General features: G+C 20.4%; 1 protein-coding gene across 1 annotated transcript in view; it reads right to left on the bottom strand.

Moving 5' to 3' along the window:
• Positions 1 to 26,499, bottom strand: part of LOC145256408 (lipoxygenase homology domain-containing protein 1-like) — a 798,046-nt gene that overhangs the window by 681,156 nt on the left and 90,391 nt on the right. The window contains exon 5 of the mRNA XM_080115275.1: positions 7,269 to 7,430. Within this exon, the coding sequence (XP_079971401.1) occupies positions 7,269 to 7,430 (162 nt within the window). The remainder of the gene's footprint in view (positions 1 to 7,268; positions 7,431 to 26,499) is intronic.

The raw sequence follows: 26,499 nt of genomic DNA, 5'->3' as shown, positions 1-26,499 counted from the left end.
CCCCAAAAAGGGGCACTCTGGATAGAAACAAAAATAAAATAAAAATTATGTCAGTCATGAAGGATTTCTCCTCCACTGACCGAGGACAGAACAAATGAAGTGTAGAATCAGAACAGATACTACATTGTGATTATAATTATTGTAAATGTTTGTTTACTATCTTTTCTTAGATTTTGACTATAGTTTACGTTATGGTATGAATGTTTTCTTTAATTATGTTTTTAGGTATGTGAACATCATTTTCGGCCTGAGGATGTAATAAAGAAGTCAAGATTCGATGATAAAACGTTGTGAAATAAACACGCAAGATGAGAACATTAGTCCGAATAATCTCTAAAGTTCCAAAAAATAACATTCAACCCATGTGATTTTTCTCTAAATTAAATTAAAAAAATATTTCTGCACTAGTAACTTTTATTGTTTGTTTGTATTTAAATTATTTGTTTGATTTCATTTTATTTTTATTTTATCGTTTGTTTTCATTCTTAAAATTATTTATCGTTTATTTTCACTTTTAAAATTATTAATCATTGGTGTTTAATATGTTTTTAAATTCTTTGTTTCCTAACTTCATAATTCAGTTTTATGAGTATTAAATTGTATATTGTTTTAAGATTACTTAATTTTACATAGATAATATTTATATTTTATATTGAATAAAGTTCTGTTTCAGTATTAATTGAACTGTGTTTCTTTTTCTTTTTAAAAATGTTTTCTTGCCTTTTTCAAATGGCTCTGATATAGTACTGACAGTCTGACAGTCTGATAAATCTTACCTACATTGCCTGCTGGCATTTTTTAGTTAACAGGCCTTCTTCTTGCTGTAGGTGGCCGTGGCCGAACCCTCCTTCTAAAATCTTTATTTATGATCTTCCAGAACATACTTTGAGATCATTTGTTGACGTCTATGCAGACGACACAATTCTATATTGTATTACCTCAAAGAGCACTAAAAATCACCCCGCCTCTCTCTCTCTCTTTCTCTCTCTCTCTCTCTCTCTCTCTCTCTCTCTCTCTCTCTCTCTCTCTCTTTCCTGATCTGGAGCACATGGTGGATTGAGTGAAAAAACAACTTGTTACTTTAATATTTCTAAAACCAAACTTTTCTCACTACAACTTTTGTCATTTCCAGCATTAAAATGAATGACCCTCTCCTTAAGAAGCTCATAGGACAGACATTCACTCCAAATCTAAGATGGTAAAATTATGTCCAATCTGTTGCTAAGGTAACTGATAAAATGATGGGATTGTTCTATCGCTCCAAGAAGGTATCTGACTTCTGAGGCAATCCTCTATATAAATAAGAATCAGATACGTTCTTAGAGGAGGTACAGCTGCCACATCTGGGTAAGCGCCACTCACAGCACTTTCCTTTGCATATTTAACAAAATCTAGTGGGGAGATGATTTTTCAGTCTTTACAGAAATTCCTTTCTTGCAGAAATCATTATTTTCATGGAATGTACTCGACTGAGAAGTAATCGCTGGTTCTTCCCCCATAATAATGCATCCTTCTACCACAACAGAAAAGATTTTCCTTTCTTCATCCACATGCTTAGCACCACAAAAAAATTCCATAGACAGAGCTTTCTTGCCAGGGTGTTCCGTCTGTGGTGCACATTACCGCAGGAGCACTTTTTATAGACTAGTCATCTTCAAATCCAAATATCACTAAGTAATTGTCATGAACCTTCCCATAAGTAGTCAAGCTCAGTTCACTGAATCAATCAATTTCGGCTAACACTTATTCCAACACATCAACACTTATCATCGAGTTAAAAAATGGCGACTAAAAAGTAACAAAAATAAGATTAAAAAAAATAATAATAAAATAAAATCTGCCATAATGAATTTCAAACTTTTTTCAGGATTGAAAATGGTGAAAAACTTGTTCATTAATGCTGACATTTTTGATATTCTTTTCAATACAACATTAGAAGTTTTATGTATGATATGAAAAGAAACTGGAACCTAAAGGGGATATCGATCATACCAGTTATCATAGGTGCCACGGGACTTATGAAGAAGAACCTGAAGTCCTACCTAACTAATATTCCTGGTGAACCAAGTGCAAAAGAGATTCAGACAATTGCACTTAAGGGAACAGCGAGGATACTAAAAAGAGCTCTCGGTTAGTTTCAATAAAAAAGCGGGGCAATGTTGGCAGCTGGTTTGGCTGCCCCATACCCAGCATTGCAATCTTCAAAGGAAGAAAAAAAAAAATAGACAGCAACATATTCAACAGTGTGTCTGTTCTAATTGGTCATAAAGTGTCATGTCGTCGTCGTTGCTGTTATTCTTTGATAAAGAACTCATAGCTTAAGGCGTTGTGTCTATGAAATCATATATATTGTTACGCATGAAGAAATGTCTGCAATACTTTTTCCCCCGAAAATTTAGGTCATGTATTGGTAGAATATTGTGATAGGTGTTTCGTCTTTCTTACTGATGATTTGCTTTGGCTTTGTTCGACGACAATTATCGTGAAAGTAGTTAAGTCATTTAATAAACATGATTAATTACATTCCTGACTTTATCAAAAGCTTTGAACGTATTTAGTGTTAGCCTACTTTTTCATTAAGTTGCTCAAAGATGAAAGTATATTCTATTAATAAGGAATTCATCTTTGCCATATTAATTTGTTTGAAGTAAGAATTAAAAAACTGTGAAAATAGGCGGTTGTCATTATGATTAATGCCAATTTAATATCCATAAAGGCTAGTATTTTAAAAAGATTAAAAGCAAAGGTTTTGTAATATATTTCGTTTCGTTTCATTACATTTCTATTTTTTTGATACACTACAAAGGATTCTGAGCAAAAAAAAAAAAAAGTTTCAGTTTGGGAATAAAAACGAGTTCTTTTTTAACTGCTTTAAATCCCACCATAGGAAGATATGACACAAGGTCAGAAGGTGGGACTTGAAAAGCTAATACACAAGAGAAATTGCTAATACACAAGAGGAAACCCACAAAAGTGCCTAAGCATCCCATTTTTTGGTAGTGGCGCCTTGAGCGATTAGCAGTAAACTAACGTCTTCACAGAACGCAAGAAGGTAAAGGGAACCTCATAGAATTGCACAAAACCATACCCCACACTGACAGAGGAAAGGTTTCAAAATGGTCCAGAGTCGGTTGGATTGATAGTCGAAACCTATCCTTAACTGGTTTGAACAACGTGTGCAACAAAAGATATTTAATCGAAAATAAATCTGTATTTTCATGTTGCACTAATATATATTGGAAATCGTCGCAATTATATAAATCTTTTTTTATGTTCTTAAACCTAAAGAATTGGCAAAATTAAATGACCAAATTTTTACATCTGAATTATTTCTTGGAACAAAATTATATTAAATAAAATGTCACACGAAAAAATCAGCTTTGCATTAATATTCGTGTTTCAATCGGTGATGTTAATAGAAAAACATTTTTTATGAAGATTAGTGCAAACACTGATGACGCATCATCTATTTTCATTATTTTCTACTGAGGCTGTACACTCTCATAATATATTATGTATAATTTTTTTAATATATAATTTAATAGAACTTCTTATACAAGTAGAGCTTAATAGCACAATTCGTCTGATAATTGCTTAAGAGAATAAAACATAAACATAAGTATATTTCCGTAATATATATATATATATATATATATATATATATATATATATATATATATATCTCGATTGGTGTTAATCGTGACACTCTGCACCGATGATTCCCATATGGATGAAACACTAGTGTCTGTAGGTATTTAATAATTATTATAATAAATAATTATGTCAGCCCTTTAAGCAACTCGTTTCTTATCGTTGAGCACTTTCAGTTGAATTAGTCGGTCAATTCAGCTCTTATGCACAGATCATCATATAATGATTAGATCACTCTGACAGACGTTAAAAAGAATTTAAAAAATGAATGTTTTAAAATTCAACAGCATTTCTTGCAGTTAACGGTAGCTGAATGGATTAAGTCCTTGCTAATGAAGCCAGGGATTGCTTCTGTCGCCAGGTTCGAATCTATAGACTGGTGTTAATCGTGACACTCTGCGCCGATGATTCCCAAAAGGATGAAACACTAGTGTCTGTAGGTATTTAATAATTATTAAAGTAAATAATATATATATATGTATATATAAAACTGAAAGTGTGTGTGTGTGTGTGTGTGTTTACATTTCCCTACGAAATAACTTTGTCAGTTTTCAGTCTACAGACTCGAAATTTGCTATACAGGATACTGAGATTTGGGAAAATCTTTGTAATACGTTTTCGACCAGAAATTTGGCTGTTAAGGGGTCAAAGTTCAACGATTTGACCTTTGAGAACTCTACCGAACTCCTCCGCCAATTTTAGATATAAACACTTGAAATTGGGTTCCTGGACATGGATCTAACTTAATAACTTAATTTGAGCCCAAAACAATAAATGTTAAGGCTCATAATAGGGGTCAAAGTTAAAAAAAAATTGACCTCTGCGGTCTCTACCAAATTACTCAGACAATTTCTGGTCTAAACATTTGAAATTTTACATAAAGGGAATTCAGAGATGGGGCAAGCTTTTTATTCGGCTAGGGTCGAAAATTTGAGCTATAAATATATAAATCTATGTATGTATGTATGTTTGCATGTCTGCCTAAAACTTTCGACAGAGGCGAGGGATTTTCGCAAAATTAGTATCGTTTTGAAGCTTGACCCTTCAGACAACAAATATCGAAAAATTGGCTAAAAACATTAATTTCTTCACCTTCAACTGGGCACTTTTCAACAGGGAGGGGGTCGCTATATTCGCCGATATTTTCGAAAGTCATCCCCTCTTTTCGATTGTCTAGCCTTAATTTAAACCAACGTCACTTCCGGTTTGGCGATTGTCGTAACAGCAAAGACTTCACGTTTTTTCCCCGTCCATTAACTCCTTCGCAGTACGGGTTCGAGCCTGCCTTCCTACTACTACTTTCTTTCTTTTTTTTTTCTCAACACACACCTCCAAACACCCGGGCAACGTCGGGCTGAAATTCTAGTGTGTGTATATACATATAAAGTGAACGTGTCTGTGTGTTTGTGTATCTGTGTGTCTGTATACATTTCCCTACGCAATAACTCTGTCAATTTTTAGTCTACAGACACGAAATTTGATATGCAGGGTACTGAGATTTAGGAAAATCGATGTGATTGGTTTGTGCCCAGAAATTTGGCGATTAAGGGGTCAAAGTTCAACGATTTGACCTTTGAGAACTCTACCAAACTCCTTCGACAATTTTGAGTCTACGCACTTGAAATTTTAGATATAGATTCCTTGGACATGGATCTAACATAATAACTTTATTTAAGCCCAAAACAATAAATTTTAAGGGATCATAATAGGGGTCAAAGTTTTAAAAAAATTGACCTCTGTGGTCTCTTCCAAATTACTCAGACAATTTCTTGTCTAAATATTTGAAATTTTAAATAAAGGGTATTCAGAGATTGGGCAAGCTTTTTCATCAGTTTGGGTCGAAAATTTTTAGCTACCAATATATAAATGTATGTATGTATGTATGTATGCATGTATGCCTTAAACTTTCAATAGATGCGACGGATTTTACCAAGATCAATATTGTTTTAAAGTTCGATTTTCATACGACAAATATCGAAAAAAATTGGCTAAAAACATTAATATCTTCCCCTTCAACTAGGCACTTTTCTACAGGGGGGGGTCAATTTTTTCGCCGATATTTTTTAAAGTTATCCTCTCCTTTAGATTGTCTAGCCTTAATTTAAAAAAAAATGTCGCTTCCGGTTTGGGGGTGGTCGTAACAGCATACACGTAAGGTTTTACTCCGTTCTTTTCCTCCTTTGCGGTACGGGTTCGAGCCTGCCTTCCTACTACCACTTTTTTTTTTGCTCAACATACACATCCAAACACCCGGGGAACGCCGGGCGCCCATGCTAGTAAATATATAAATCAATGTCTATGGACATATATGTGTGTGTGTGTGTGCGATGTTTCTATGTTCCCTATAGAAAGAAAGAAAATTAAGAGAATCAATATAAAACCAGAAAGTGTATTCTTATGTAACATTTAATAGGGGAGAAAATGGAAGTGTTCTCATTAATCATTTCTAAATGCACACGGTATAATCATGTAATCACAACGGTTCTCGGAAGATAAGCAATGTTGTGCCTGGCTAGTATCGGATGGGTGATCATCTGGGAATACTACATAGACGCTGTATGTAGGAGGACGTTGACATCTCCCTGAAAGAACTACAAAAACTTAATGTTATTATCTTCTCTGACCGAGATATACATACGACTGGGGATCGCTTGTGAATTTTGATATTTACATGAAACTTCCTCGTTAAAAAGATAATGGAATTGAGTCCAGATCTTTAAGCTATCCTCTACGTGCCAAAAATATACATTCCCTCCACCTATAAGTGACTCATAAGGAGAGAACCTCTTTAAAATTTAAAATACATGTATCCGATTTTTCTTATGAACGTTATTTTAAAAGTTGACTCAAAGTCTAAATTGTTTAGTTGCACAAGGTACAGACTGAAAACGTTGAGTGTGCAATTTCTATTTTACCCTTTCATATTTTTCAATAAAATTATATGAAATAATATAATAAAATGTAAGTGAAGAATTTTAGCATATTTAGTATGATCACCTAACTGTCTATCTCTCTCTCTCTCTCTCTCTCTCTCTCTCTCTCTCTCTTTATATATATATATATATATATATATATATATATATATATATATATATATATATATATATAGTAAGTTATAAAATGTATATGGCGATTAAGCTACACTGAATATTCCGCATTTCTTCCACTCTAGGATTCTTCAGGCATAAGATCGATGAATTAGTTTAGCAGTAAATATGTCAATACATACACCCATACCTAACTTTATATAGATAGAGATTTTTACTTCAGTTACTTTCATATTGTTCTCTCGTATCTCTAGGGGATGCTTTGTCACATCTTGGCGTCTTGGCATCTTCGCCAGCAAATGGGCAGATTTGAACGGACACATCTTAGTTTAAATGCAACTAAGAATCTCTCTAAGAGACTCTTTTCTTTATTTGGTAGTTCTGTCATGCTTAAGTTTCAAATAACATGTCTGTCACACTATAATTGTTTTTTTTTTTTTTTCTGAAAGCCTCTTAAGATTAAAACATTAAAGAATTTGGAACTAAGTAGGTTTTTTTCGGGGGGGGGGCTGAAAGTTTGGAAAAATCTCAACGCGCTGAAAGAAAATGAAATTTTAAAAAATGCCTTACCTTTGCCTCTGTTCCACAGTGAGGTTTATCTCCTGTCATCAAAAAAACTTTATATAAAACGGACGTGTTTGATTGTATTTGACTTCGCGATCGTAGATGAACTTGGGATAATCTACTTGTTGAAGATCTGCTTGATTCACTTTTTGTTGAAAAACTTTTGCTCTGAAAAGTGAAGAATTATCAATCATTATCTGTAGACTTATGCATATAGCAATGTATATATTTATGTATGTATTTATGCATATATTTAGTTATATATATGTATGTATTTATGTATATAGTTATGTATATATTTATGTATGCATTTATGTATATATTTATGTATATAGTTATGCATATATTTCTATATTTATGTATATATTTATGTACGTATTTATGCATATATTTATGCATATATTTAGTTATGTATTTATGTAGATAGTTATGTATATATTTATGTATATAGTTATACATATATTTATGCATATATTTAGTTATGTATATATATATATATATATATATATGTACTTATGCATATAGTTATGTATGTATTTATGTATATAGTTATGCATATATTTCTATATTTATGTATATACTTATGTAGATATTTATGCATACATTTAGTTATGTATATATATATGTATTTATGCATATAGTTATGTATATATTTATGTATATAGTTATGCATATATTTCTATATTTATGTATATATTTATGTAGATATTTATGCATATATCTATGTATATATTTATGTAGATATTTATGTATATATTTATGTAGATATTTATGCATATATTTATGTATATATCTATGTATATATTTATGTATATATTAAAGAATCTATTAATTCATATATATATGGACATATTTATACATATATTTATGTATATATTTATGTATATATTTATGCATATATTTTTGTATATATTTCTGTACATATTTATGTACATATTTCTACATATATTTATGCATGTATGTATGTATATATTTACGCATATATTAATGTATATATTTATGCATATATTAATGTATATATTTATGTATATATTTATGCACATATTTATGTATATATTTATGTATATATTTTTGCATATATGTCTGTATTTATGTATATATTCATGTATATATTTACGTATATATTTATGCATATATTTATGCATATATTTATGCATATATTTATGCATAAATTTATGTATATATTTATGTATATATTTATATATATATTTATGTATATATTGATGCATATATTTATTTATATATTTATGCATATATTTATGTATATACTTATGTATATATTTATGCATATATTTATGTATACATTTATGCATATATTTATGCATATATTAATGCATATATTTATGTATATATTTATGTATATATTCATGCATTTATTTATATATATATTCATGTATAAATTCATGCATATATTTATGCATATATTTATGGATATATTTATGTATATATTTATGTATATATTTATGTATATATTTATGTATATATTCATGCATAAATTTATATATATATTCATGTATATATTTATGCTTATATTTATGCATATATTTATGTATATATTTATGCATATATTTATGTATATATTTATGCATATATTTATGCATATATTTATGTATATATTTATGTAAATATTTTTTCATATCTTAATGCATATATTTATGTATATATTTATGCATATATTTATATACATATTTATGTATATATTTTTGCATATCTTAATGCATATATTTATGTATATATTTACGCATATATTCATGAATATATTTACGCATATATGTGTGCATATAGTTATGTATATATTTACGATATACTTATGTATATATTTACGATATATTTATGTATAAATTAATGTATATATTTATGCATATATTTTTGCCTGTATTTCTGTATTTATGCATATATTTAAGTATGCATTTATGTACATATTATTCGTATATTTATATACATATTTATATATTTATGCATATATTTATGCATATATTTATATATATATTAAAGTATATTTATGCATACATTTATATAGATATTAAAGTATATATTTATGCACATATTTATATATATATTCAAGTATATATTTATGCATATATTTATATATATATTAAAGTATATATTTATGCATATATTTATATATATATTAAAGTATATATTTATGACCATATTTATGTTTATATTTATGTATATACTTATGTATATATTTATGCATATATTTCTATATTTATGTAGATATTTATGCATATATTCATGCATATATTAGATATATATTTATGTATATATTATGCGTATATATGTATAATTCTGAATTTATGTGTGATATCTATGCATATATTTATGTATATATTTACGCATTTATTTATGTATATATTTATGCATATATATATGTATATATTTATGCATATATGTCTGTATTTATGTATATATTCATGTATATATTTATGTATGACTTTATGTATATATTTACGTATATATTCATGTATATATTTATGTATGTATTTCTGTATATATTTATGCATATATTTATGCATATATTTATGCATATATTTATGCATATATTTATGTATATATTTATGTATATATTTATATATATATTGATGCATATATTTATTTATATATTTATGCATATATTAATGTATATATTTATGTATATATTTATGCATATATTTATGCACATATTTATGTATATATTTATGTATATATTCATGCATATATTTATATATATATTCATGTATATACTTATGCATATATTTATGCATATATTTATGCATATATTTATGTATATATTTATGCATATATTTATGTATACATTTATGCATATATTTATGCATATATTTATGTATATATTTATGTATATATTTATGTATATATTCATGCATATATTTATGCATATATTTATGCATATATTTATGTATATATTCATGTATGTATTCATGTATATATTTATGCATATATGTATGCATATATTTATGCATATATTTATGTATATATTTATGTATATATTTATGCATATATTTATGCATATATTTATGCATATATTTATGTAAATATTTATGTATATATTTATGTATATATTTATGTATATATTCACACATATATTTATATATATATTCATGTATATATTTATGATAATATTTATGCATATATTTATGCATATATTCATGCATATATTTATGTATATATTTATGTATATATTAATGTATATATTTATGTATATATTTATGCATATATTTAGTTATGTATATATATATATATGTATTTATGCATATAGTTATGTATATATTTATGTATAAAGTTATGCATATATTTCTATATTTATGCATATATTAATGTAGATATTTATGCATATATTTAGTTATGTATATATATATGTATATATGCATTTAGTTATGTATATATTTATGTATATAGTTATGCATATATTTCTATATTTATGCATATATGTATGTAGATATTTATGCACATATTTAGTTATGTATATATATATATGTATTTATGCATATAGTTATGTATATATTTATGTATATAGTTATGCATATATTTCTATATTTATGTATATATTAATGTAGATATTTATGCATATATCTATGTATATATTTATGTAGATATTTATGTATATATTTATGTAGATATTAATGCATATATTTATGTATATATCTATGTATACATTTATGCATATATTAAAGAATCTATTAATTCATACATATATGCACATATTTTTACATATATTTATGTATATATTTATGTATATATTTATGCATATATTTTTGTATATATTTCTGTACATATTTATGTACATATGTCTACATATATTTTTGCATGTATATATGTATATATTTACGCATATATTTATGTATATATTTATGCATATATTAATGCATATTTTTATGTATATATGTTTGCATATCTTAATGCATATATTTATATATATTTATGCACATATTTATGTATATATTTATGTATATATTTTTGCATATCTTAATGCATATATTTATGTATATATTTACGCAAATATTCATGTATATATTTTCGCATATATGTGTGCATATAGTTATGTATATATTTACAATATAATTATGTATATATTTACAATATATTTATGTATAAATTAATGTATATATTTATGCATATATTTATGTATATATTTCTGTATTTATGCATATATTGATGTATATATTTAAGTATGCATTTATGTACATATTATGCGTATATTTATATACATATTTATATATTTCTGCATATATTAATGCATCTATCTATATATATATTAAAGTATATATTTATGCATATATTTATATATATATTTAAGTATATATTTATGCACATATTTATATATATATATATTAAAGTATATATTTATGCATATATTTATATATATATTAAAGTATATATTTATGCACATATTTATATATATATATTAAAGTATATATTTATGCACATATTTATATATATATTAAAGTATATATTTATTCATATATTTATATATACATATTAAAGTATATATTTATGCACATATTTATGTTGATATTTATGTATATATTTATGTATATATTTATGCATATATTTCTATATTTCTGTAGATACTTATGCATATATTCACGCATATATTAGATATACATTTATGTATATATTATGCGTATATATGTATAATTCTGTATTTATGTGTGATATCTATGCATATACTTATGTATATATTTACGCATTTATTTATGTATATATTTATGCATATATATATGTATATATTTATGCATATATGTCTGTATTTATGCATATATTCATGTATATATTTGTGTATGAATTTATGTATATATTAGCGTATATATTCACGTATATATTAATGTATGTATTTATGTATATATTTATGCATATATTTATGTATATATTTATATATATATTTATGCATATATTTATGTATATATTTATGTATATATTTATGCATATATTTATGTATATATTTATGTATATATTCATGTATATATTTAGGTATAGATTTATGTATATATTCATGCATATATTTATATATATATTCATGTATATATTCATGCACATATTTATGAATATATTTATGCATATATGTATGTATATATTTATGTATATATTTATGCATATATTTATGCATATATTTATGTATATATTTATGTATATATTTATGCATATATTTACGCATGTATTTATGTATATATTTACGCATATATTTATGTATATATTTCTGTATATATTTATGTATATATTTATGCATATATATATATATATGTATATATAGTTATGCATATATTTATGTATATATTTATGTATATATTTATGTATATATTTATGCATATATTTATGCATATATTTATGTATATATTTTTGCACATATTTATGTATATATTTATGTATATATTTATGTATGTATTTATGCATATATGTATGTATATATTTATGTATATATTTAGGCATATATTTATGTATATATTTATGCATATATTTATGTATATATTCATGCATATATTTATGTATATATTTATGCATATATTTATGTATATATTTACGCATATATTTATGTATATATTTCTGTATATATTTCTGTATATATTTATGTATATATTTATGCATATATTTATGTATATATTTATGTATATATTTATGTATATATTTATGCATATATTTATGCATATATTTATGCATATATTTATGTATATATTTATGTATATATTTATGCATATATTTACGCATGTATTTATGTATATATTTACGCATATATTTATGTATATATTTATGTATATATTTACGTACATATTTATGAATATATTTATGTATATATTTATGCATATATTTATGTATATATTCATGCATATATTTATGTATATATTAACGTATATATTTTTGTATATATTTATGTAAATATTTATGTATATATTTATGCATATATTTATGTATATTTTTATGTATATATTTATGTATATATTTATGCATAAATTTATGTATATATTTATGTATATACTTAAGTATATATTTATGCATATATTTATGTATTTATTTATGTATATATTTATGTATATATTTATCCATATATTTATGTATATATTTATGTATATATTTATGCATATATTTATGTATATATTTATGTATATATTTATGTATATATTATGCATATATTTATGCATATATTTATGCATATATTGTGTATATATTTATGTATATATTTATGCATATATTTACGCATGTATTTATGTATATATTTACGCATATATTTATGTATATATTTATGTATATATTTACGTACATATTTATGAATATATTTATGTATATATTTATGCATATATTTATGTATATATTCATGCATATATTTATGTATATATTAACGTATATATGTTTGTATATATTTATGTAAATATTTTTGTATATATTTATGCATATATTTATGTATATTTTTATGTATATATTTATGTATATATTTCTGCATATATTTATGTATATATTTATGTATATACTTAAGTATATATTTATGCATATATTTATGTATATATTTATGCATATATTTATGCATATAGTCATGTATATATTTATGTATATATTTATGCATATATTTATGCATATATTTATCTATATATTCATGCATATATTTATGTATATATTTACGCATATATTTATGCATATATTCATGCATATATTTATGTATATATTTATGCATATATTTATGCATATATTTATGCATATATGTGTGCATATATGTATGCATATATTTATGTATATATTTATGTATATATTTATGTATATATTCATGCATATATTTCTGTATATATTTACGCATATATTTATGTATATATTTATACATATATTACTGCATATATTTATGTATATATTAACGCATATATTTATGTATATATTTATGTATATATTTACGCATATATTTATGTATATATTTATGCATATATTTATTCATATATTTATGCATATATTTATGTATATATTTATGCATATATTTATGTATATATTCATGTATATATTTAAGTATATATTTATGAATATATTTATGTATATATTTATGTATATATTTATGTATATATTTGTGTATATATTTATCCATATATTTATGTATATATTTATGTATATATGTATGCATATATTTATGTATATATTTATGCATATATTTATGTATATATTTATGCATATATTTATGTATATATTTATGCATATATTTATGCATATATTCATGTATATATTTATGTATATATTTATTGATATATTTATGCATATTTTTATCTATATATTCATGCATATATTTATGTATATATTTACGCATATATTTATGTATATATTTATGCATATATTTATGTATATATTCATGCATATATTTATGTATATATTTATGTATATATTCACGCATATATTTATGTATATATTTATGTTAATATTTATGAATATATTAATGTATATATTTATGTATATATTTATGCATATAATTATGCATATATTTATGCATATATTTATGCATATATTTATGTATATATTTATGCATATATTTATGCTTATATTTATGTATATATTTATGCATATATTTATGCATATATTTATGTATATATTTATGCATATATTTATGTATATATTTACGCATGTATTTATGCATATATTTATGTATATATTTATGCATATATTTATGTATATATTTATGCATATATTTATGTATATATTTATGTATATATTTATGTAAACATTTATGTATATATTTATGTATATATTTATATATATATTTACGCATATATTTATGCATATATTTATGTATATATTTATGTATATATTTATGCATATGTTTATGCATATATGTATGTATATATTTATGCATATATTTATGTATATGTTCATGTATATATTTATGCATATATTTATGTATATATTTATGTATATATTTATGCATATATTTATGTATATATTTATGTATATATTTATGTATATATTTATGCATATATTAATGTATATATTTACGCATATATTTATGTATATATTCATGTATATATTTATGCATATATTTATGTATATATTTATGCATATATTTATGTATATATTTATGCATATATTTATGCATATATTTATGCATACATTTATGTACATATTTATGCATATATTTATGCATATATTTCTGTATATATTTATGCATACATTTATGTATATTTTTATGTATATATTGATGTATATATTTATGTATATATTGATGCATATATTGATGCATATATTTATGCATATATTTATGCATATATTTATGCATATATTTATGTATATATTTATGCATATATTTATGCATATCTTTATGTATATCTTTATGTATATATTTATGCATATATTTATGTTTATATTTACGTTTTTATTTATGTATATATTTATGTATATATTTATGTATATATTTATGTATATATTTATACATATATTTATGTATATATTTATACATATATTTCTGTATATATTTATGCATATATTTCTGTATATATTTATGCATATATTTATGCATACATTTCTGTATATATTTATGTATATATTTATGTATATATTTTTGCATATATTTATGTATATATTTATGCATATATTTATGCATATATTTATGCATATATTTTTGCTTATATTTACGCGTATATTCATGTATATATTTACGCATATATGTGTGCATATAGTTATGTATGTATTTACGATATAATTATGTATATATTTACAATATATTTATGTATAAATTAATGTATATATTTATGCATATATTTATGTATATATTTCTGTATTTATGCATATATTTATGTATATATTTTAGTATGCATTTACGTACACATTATGCGTATATTTTTATACATATTTATATATTTATGCATATAATAATGCATATATCTATATATATTTAAGTATATATTCATGCATATATTTATATATATATATACTAAAGTATATATTTATGCACATATTTATATATAAATTAAAGTATATATTTATGCATATATTTATATATATATTAAAGTATATATTTATGCACATATTTATATATATATATATATATTAAAGTATATATTTATGCACATATTTATATATATATTACAGTATATATTTATGCATATATTTATATATATATTAAAGTATATATTTATGCACATATTTATGTTTATATTTATGTATATATTTATGTATATATTTATGCATATATTTCTATATTTCTGTAAATATTTATGCATATATTCACGCATATATTAGATATACATTTGTGTATGTATTATGCGTATATATGTATAATTCTGTATTTATGTGTGATATCTATGCATATATTTATGTATATAGTTACGCATTTATTTATGCATATATTTATGCATATATATATATGTATATATTTATGCATATATGTCTGTATTTATGCATATATTCATGTATATATTTATGTATGAATTTATGTAAGTATTTACGTATATAATCAGGTATATGTTTATGTATGTATTTATGTATATATTTGTGCATATATTTATGTATATATTCATGTATATATTTATGTATATATTTATGCATATATTTATGTATATATTTATGTATATATTCATGTATATATTTATGTATAGATTTATGTATATATTCATGCATATATTTATATATATATTCATGTATATATTCATGCACATATTTATGCATATATTTATGCATATATGTATGTATATATTTATGTATATATTTATGTATATATTTATGCACATATTTCTGTATATATTTATGCATATATTCATGTATATATTTATGTATATATTTATGTATATATTTCTTTATATATTTATGACTATATTAATGTATATATTTATGTATATATTGATGTATATATTTATGTATATATTTATGCATATATTTATGGATATATTTACGCATATATTTATGTATATATTTATGCATATATTTCTGTATATATTTATGCATATATTTATGCATATATTTATGTATATATTTATGTATATATTTATGTATATATTTATGTATATATTTATGCATATATTGATGTATATTTTTCTGCATATATTTAGACATATATTTATGTATATATTTATGTATATATTTATGTATATATTTATGTATATATTTATGCATATATTCATGTATATATTTATGCATATATTTATGTATATATTTATGTATATATTTATGCATATATTTATGCATATATTTATGCATATATGTGTGCATATATGTATGAATATATTTATGTATATATTTATGTATATATTAATGTATATATTCATGCATATATTTATGTATATATTTACGCATATATTTATGTATATATTTATGCATATATTACTACATATATTTATGTATATATTCACGCATATATTTATGTATATATTTATGTATATATTTACGAATATATTTATGTATATATTTGTGTGTATATTTATGCATATATTTATGCATATATTTATGCATATATTTATGTATATATTTTTGCATATATTTATGCTTATATTTATGTATATATTTATGCATATATTTATGCATATATTTATGTATATATGTATTCATATATTTATATATATATTTACGTATATATTTATGCATAACTTATGTTTATTTTTATGCATATTTTTATGTATATATTTATGTATATATTTATGTATATATTTATGCATATATTCATGTATATATTTATGTAGTTATGTATGTATATATTTATGCATATATTTATGTATATATTTATGCATATATTTATGTATATATAAATGCATATATTATTGTATATATTTATGTAGATATTTATGTATATATTTATGCATATATTTATGTATATATTTATGCATATATTTATGTACATATTTATACATATATTTATGCATATTTTTATGTATATATTTATGTATATATGTATGTATATATTTATGTATATATTTATGCATATATTTATGTATATATTCATGTATATATTTATGCATATATTTATGTATATATTTACGCATCTATTTATGTATATATTTATGTATATATTTACGTATATATTTATGCATATATTTATGTATATATTTATGCATATATGTATGCATATATTTATGCATATATTTATGTACATATTTATGCATATATTTAAGCATATATTTCTGTATATATTGATGCCTATATTGATGCATATATTTATGTATATACTTATGCATATATTTATGCATATATTTCTGTATATATTTATGCATATATTTCTGTATATATTTATGTATATATTGATGTATATATTTATGTATATGTTTATGTATATATTTATGCATATCTTTATGTATATATTTATGTATATATTTATGCATATATTTATGTATATATTTACGCATTAATTTATGTATATATTTAGTTATATATTTATGTATATATTTATGTATATATTTATGTATATATTTATGCATATATTTCTGTATATATTTATGCATATATTTCTGTATATATTCATGCATATATTTATGCATATATTTCTGTATATATTTATGTATATATTTATGTATATATTCATGCATATATTTATGTATATATTTACGCATATATTTATGTATATATTTATGTATATATTTATGCACATATTTATGTATATATTTATGCATATATTTATGCATATATTTATGTATATATTTATGCATATATTTATGTATATATTTACGCATATATTTATGTATATATTTATGTATATATTTATGTATATATTTATGCATATATTTATGTATATATTTATATATATATTTATGCATATATTTATGTATATATTTATGCATATATTTATGTATATATTTATGCATATATTTATGCATATATTCATGTATGCATTTATGTATATATTTATGCATATATTTATGCATATATTTATGCATATATTCATGCATATACTTATGTATATATTTACGCATATATTTGTGTATATATTTATGTATATATGTATGCATATATTTATGTATATATGTATGCATATATTTATGTATATATTTATGCATATATTTATGTATATATTTATGCATATATTTATGCATATATTTATGCATATATTTATGTATATATTTATGTATATATTAATGTATATATTTATGTATATATTTATGCATATATTTATGTATATATTTATGCATATATTTATGTATATATTTATGTATATATTTACGCATATATTTATGTATATATTTATGTCTATGTTTATGCATATATTTATGTATATATTTATGCATATTTTTATGCATATATTTATGCTTATATTTATGTATATATTTATGCATATATTTATGCATATATTTATGTATATATTTATGCATATATTTATGTACATATTTACGCATATATTTATGCATATATTTATGTATATATTTATGCATATATTTATGTATATATTTATGTATATATTTATGTAAATATTTATGTATATATCTATGTATATGTTTAGGTATATATTTACGCATATATTTATGTATATATTTATGCATATATTTATGCATATATTTATGCATATATTTATGTATATATTCATGCATATGTTTATGTATATATTTATGTATATATTTTTGTCTATATTTATGTATATATTTATGCATATATTTATGTATATATTTATGCATATATTTATGTATATATTTATGTATATATTCATGCATATATTTATGTATATATTTATGCGTATATTTATGTATATATTTATGCATATGTTTATGCATATATTTTTGTATATATTTATGTATATATTTATGTATATATTTATGTATATATTTATGCATATATTTATGTATATATTTATGCATATATTTATGTATATATTTATGTATATATTTATGTATATATTTATGCATATATTTTTGTATATATTTATGCATATATTTATGTATATAGTTATGCATATATTTATGTATATAGTTATGCATATATTTATATATATAGTCATGTATGTATATCTGTATATATTTATGTATATATTTATCTATATATTTATGCATATATTAATGTATATATTTATGTATATATTTATGTATATATTTATGCATATATTTGTGTATATATTTATGTATATATTTATGTATATATTTATGCATATATTTATGTATATATTTATGCATATATTTATGCATATATGTATGCATATATTTATGTATATATGTATGCATAAATTTATGCATATATTTCTCTATATAATTTTGCATATATTTATGCATATATTTATGCATATATTTATCCATATATTTATGAATATATATCTGTATATATTAATGAATATATTTATGCATATATTTATGTATATATTTATGTATATATTGATGTATATATTGATGCATATATTTATGCATGTATTTATGCATATATTTATGCATATATTTATGTATATTTTATGTATATATTTATTCATATCTTTATGTATATATGTATGTATATATTTATGCATATATTTATGTATATATTTGTGCATTTATTTATGTATATATTTATGCATATATTTATGCATATATTTATGCATATATGTCTGTATTCACCTATATATTCATGTATATATTTATGTATGTATTTATGTATATATTATTCGGGTATTTATATAGATATTTCTTTATTTATGCATATATCTATGCATATATTTATGTACATGTTCATGTAAATATTTATATATATATTCATGTATTTATTTATGCATCTATTTATGTATATATTTATGTAAATATTTATATATATATATATTGATGTATTTATTTATGCATATATTTATGTATATAATTATTTATATATTTATGTATATATTTATGTAAGTATTTATATATATGTGCATGTATATATTGATGTATTTATTCATGTATATATTTATGTATATATTTATGTATATATTCATGTATATATTTATGTATATATTTATATATATATTCATGTATATATTTATGTATTTATTCACGTATATATTTATGTATATATTTATGTATATATTCATGTATTTATTTATGAATATATTTATGTATATATTTATATACATATTTATGTTTTTTATGTATATATTTATGTATATATTTATGTATATATTCATGTATATATTTATGTATATATTTATGTATATATTCATGTATATATTGATGTATTTATTCATGTTTATATTTATGTATATATTTATGTATATATTCATGTATTTATTTATGAATATATTTATGTATATATTTATATACATATTCATGTTTTTTATGTATATATTTATGTATATATTTATGTATATATTCATGTATATATTTATGTATATATTTATGTATATATTTCCCCTATATATTTATGTATATATTTGTGTATATATTTATGTATGTATTTATATACATATTCATGTTTTTCATGTATATATTTATGTATATATTTATGTAAGTATTTATATATATATGCATGTATATATTGATGTATTTATTCATGTATATATTTATGTATATATTTATGTATATATTCATGTATATATTTATGTATATATTTATGTATATATTCATGTATATATTTATGTATTTATTCAGTTATATATTTATGTATATATTGATGTATATATTCATGTATTTATTTATTAATATATTTATGTATATATTTATATACATATTCATGTTTTTTATGTATATATTTATGTATATATTTATGCATATATTTATGTATATATTTATGCATATATTTATGTATATATTTATGTATATATTCATGCATATATTTATGTATATATTTTTGTATATATTTATGTACATATTTATGCATATATTTATGCATATATTTTTGTATATATTTATGTATATATTTATGTATATATGTATGTATATATTTATGCATATATTTATGTATATATTTATGTATATATTTATGCATATATTTATGTATATATTAATGTATATATTTATGCATATATTTTTGTATATATTTACGCATATATTTATGTATATATTTATGTATATATTTATGCATATATTTATGCATATATTTATGTATATAGTTATGCATATATTTATATATATAGTCATGTATGTATTTCTGTATATATTTATGTATATATTTATCTATATATTTATGCATATATTAATGTATATATTTATGTATATATTTATGTATATATTTATGCACATATTTGTGTATGTATTTATGTATATATTTATGTATATATTTATGCATATATTTATGTATATATTTATGCATATATTTATGCATATATGTATGCATGTATTTATGTATATATGTATGCATAAATTTATGCATATATTTCTCTATATAATTTTTGCATATATTTATGCATATATTTATGCATATATTTATGCATATATTTATGAATATATATCTGTATATATTAATGCATATATTGATGCATATATTTATGCATGTATTTATGCATATATTTATGCATATATTTATGTATATTTTATGTATATATTTATTCATATCTTTATGTATATATGTATGTATATATTTATGCATATATTTATGTATATATTTATGTATATATTTATGTATGTATTTATGTATATATTTATGTATATATTTATGCATATATTTCTGTATATATTTATGCATATATTTCTGTATATATTCATGCATATATTTATGCATATATTTCTGTATATATTTGTGTATATATTTATGTATATATTCATGCATATATTTATGTATATATTTATGCATTTATTTATGTATATATTTATGCATATATTTATGTATATATTTATGCATATATGTCTGTATTCACCTATATATTCATGTATATATTTATGTATGTATTTATGTATATATTATGCGTATATTTATATATATATTTCTTTATTTATGCATATATCTATGCATATATTTATGTACATGTTCATGTAAATATTTATATATATATTCATGTATTTATTTATGCATCTATTTATGTATATATTTATGTAAATATTTATATATATATATATTGATGTATTTATTTATGCATATATTTATGTATATAATTATGTATATATTTATGTATATATTTATGTAAGTATTTATATATATATGCATGTATATATTGATGTATTTATTCATGTATATATTTATGTATATATTTTTGTATATATTCATGTATATATTTATATATATATTAATGTATATATTTATGTATTTATTCACGTATATATTGATGTATATGTTTATGTATATATTCATGTATTTATTTATGAATATATTTATGTATATATTTATATACCTATTCATGTTTTTTATGTATATATTTATGTATATATCTATGTATATATTCATGTATATATTTATGTATATATTTATGTATATATTCATGTATATATTGATGTATTTATTCATGTATATATTTATGTATATATTTATGTATATATTCATGTATTTATTTATGAATATATTTATGTATATATTTATATACATATTCATGTTTTTTATGTATATATTTATGTATATATTTATGTATATATTCATGTATATATTTATGTATATATTTATGTATATATTTATGTAGATATTTATGTACATATTTATGTATATATTTATGTATATATTTGTGTATATATTTATGTATATATTTATATACATATTCATGTTTTTCATGTATATATTTATGTATATATTTATGTATTTATATATATATGCATGTATATATTGATGTATGTATTCATGTATATATTTATGTATATGTTTATGTATATATGCATGTATATAATTATGTATATATTTATGTATATATTCATGTATATATTTATGTATTTATTCAGTTATATATTTATGTATATATTTATGTATATATTCATGTATTTATTTATTAATATATTTATGTATATATTTATATACATATTCATGTTTTTTATGTATATATTTATGTATATATTCATGTATATATTTATGTATATATTCATGTATATATTGATGTATTTATTCATGTATATATTTATGTATATATTTATGTATATATTCATGTATTTATTTATGAATATATTTATGTATATATTTATATACATATTCATGTTTTTTATGTATATATTTATGTATATATTTATGTATATATTCATGTATATATTTATGTATATATTTATGTATATATTTATGTAGATACTTATGTATATATTTATGTATATATTTGTGTATATATTTATGTATATATTTATGTATATATTTATGCATATATTTATGCATATATTTACGCATTTATGTATGTATATATTTATGTATATATTTATGCATATATTTATGTATATATTTATGTATATATTTATGCATATATTTATGTATATATTTATATATATTTATGTATATATTTGTGTATATATTGATGTATATATTTATGTATATATTTATGCTTATATTTATGCATATATTTATGCATATATTTATGCATATATTTATGTATATGTTTATGTATATATTTATGCATATATTTATGTATATATTTATGTATATGTTTATGTATATATTTATGCATATATTTATGTATATATTTACGCATTTATTTATGTATATATTTATGTATATATTAATGTATATATTTATGTATATATTTATGCATATATTTCTGTATATATTTATGCATATATTTCTGTATATATTCATGCATATATTTATGCATATATTTCTGTATATATTTATTTATATATTTATGTATATATTCATGCATATATTTATGTATATATTTACGCATTTATTTATATATATATTTATGCATATATTCATGTATATATTTATGCATATATGTCTGTATTTATCTATATATTCATGTATATATTTATGTATGTATTTATGTATATATTATGCGTATATTTATATATATATTTCTTTATTTATGCATATATTTATGCATATATTTATGTAAATATTTATGTAAATATTTATATATATATTCATGTATTTATTTATGCATATATTTATTTATATATTTATGTAAATATTTATATATATATATTCATGTATTTATTTATGAATATATTTATGTATATATTTATGTATATATTCATGTAAGTATTTATATATATATTCATGTATATATTCATGTATTTATTCATGTATATATTGTTGTATATATTTATGTATATATTCATGTATTTATTCATGTATATATTTATGTATATATTTATGTATATATTCATGTATATATTCATGTATTTATGTATGAATATATTTATGTATATATTTATATACATATTCATGTTTTTTATGTATATATTTATGTATACAGCCTGATTTTAGTGTTTATAGTTGGGATCGTATTACTAATTTGCCCTTTAGCTCTAATATGGAAGACTTAAATCTTTGCTAAAGTTGCTGGAAAAAATGATTGTATCGTTTTATCACTTAAAGAAGTATCTGACTCTTGAACAGGAGTTTGTAAAGGAGCAACCTCCTTAATTGTATGGTCAAATTCTTGTACTGAAAAATATTATGCGAAAGAGAAATTGTTTGAATATGATTGGGTGCCTTCCCATTTAGATGTCTGCAGTCACTCTTCCCTCTGCGTTGCATTACTTCTGCTGCAATCGTCTATGTCAGATAAGTCCAAAGATGAAGTAAAGCTGACGCATCTAGAAACGCGTCGCTCAGATTATCCTTCTTTGCCTATGCAGAACATACAATCTAGTGGGAAGTGATTTTTTTCATTATAACTCCTTTCACACAGCAGAGATATAAGTCTGTTTCTACTCTATCGTTATTCCCATAGAAAGTGCTCAGCTGAGATCCAATCCCTGATTCACTTCTGTACAACTTTCAGTGTAAAAACTCGTCTAGCTTCTCCACATGACCAATAGAAAACGCTAAAATTCTCCAAGAAACTGAAATTTGGAAAATATTTATTAATTAATGTCTAATATCGATTGTTATTATCTCAGAAAAATCGGAGATAGCTGAATTTTCATGTAGGGTTACCAAACTCTTTTTATCCTTTGCATTGAATGAAATTAAACAAAATATATCCCGTATTACAAACTCTTATGCCTACTAGCTATGTTCCAAAATTAATAATGTCGATTTAAGTTTAAGAGTGAATCCTGTACACAACTTTATATAAATAGAAATTTAGTAAATATAATTCAAGGCCACGATATTTGAGCTCTCAAGTAAAAAAATATCCTTTTTATAATGATTTGAAAAACCAACTTCATAACCATCGATCTTCATTTGTTTTGTATGCCATGCTGGTATTTCAAAATAGCCGTTTTGATTTCAATGAAAATGCCATTTTCAGATTGCAAGGGCTAACAAACAAAAAAATATCTACATAAATGTTCAGCAATAAATTATGCTTGTAGTGGCTTAAAAGTATTTCGTGTTTTAGTGAAAAATTATTTTCATATTCTTTTGT

This window comes from Euprymna scolopes, chromosome 32, assembly GCF_053919585.1.
Source record: "Euprymna scolopes isolate OS-2025 chromosome 32, ASM5391958v1, whole genome shotgun sequence".
In the NCBI taxonomy this organism is placed as follows: Eukaryota; Metazoa; Mollusca; class Cephalopoda; order Sepiida; family Sepiolidae; genus Euprymna; species Euprymna scolopes.
Note: the sequence above shows the minus strand (reverse complement) of the source record. Positions and strands in the feature narration are given on the sequence as shown.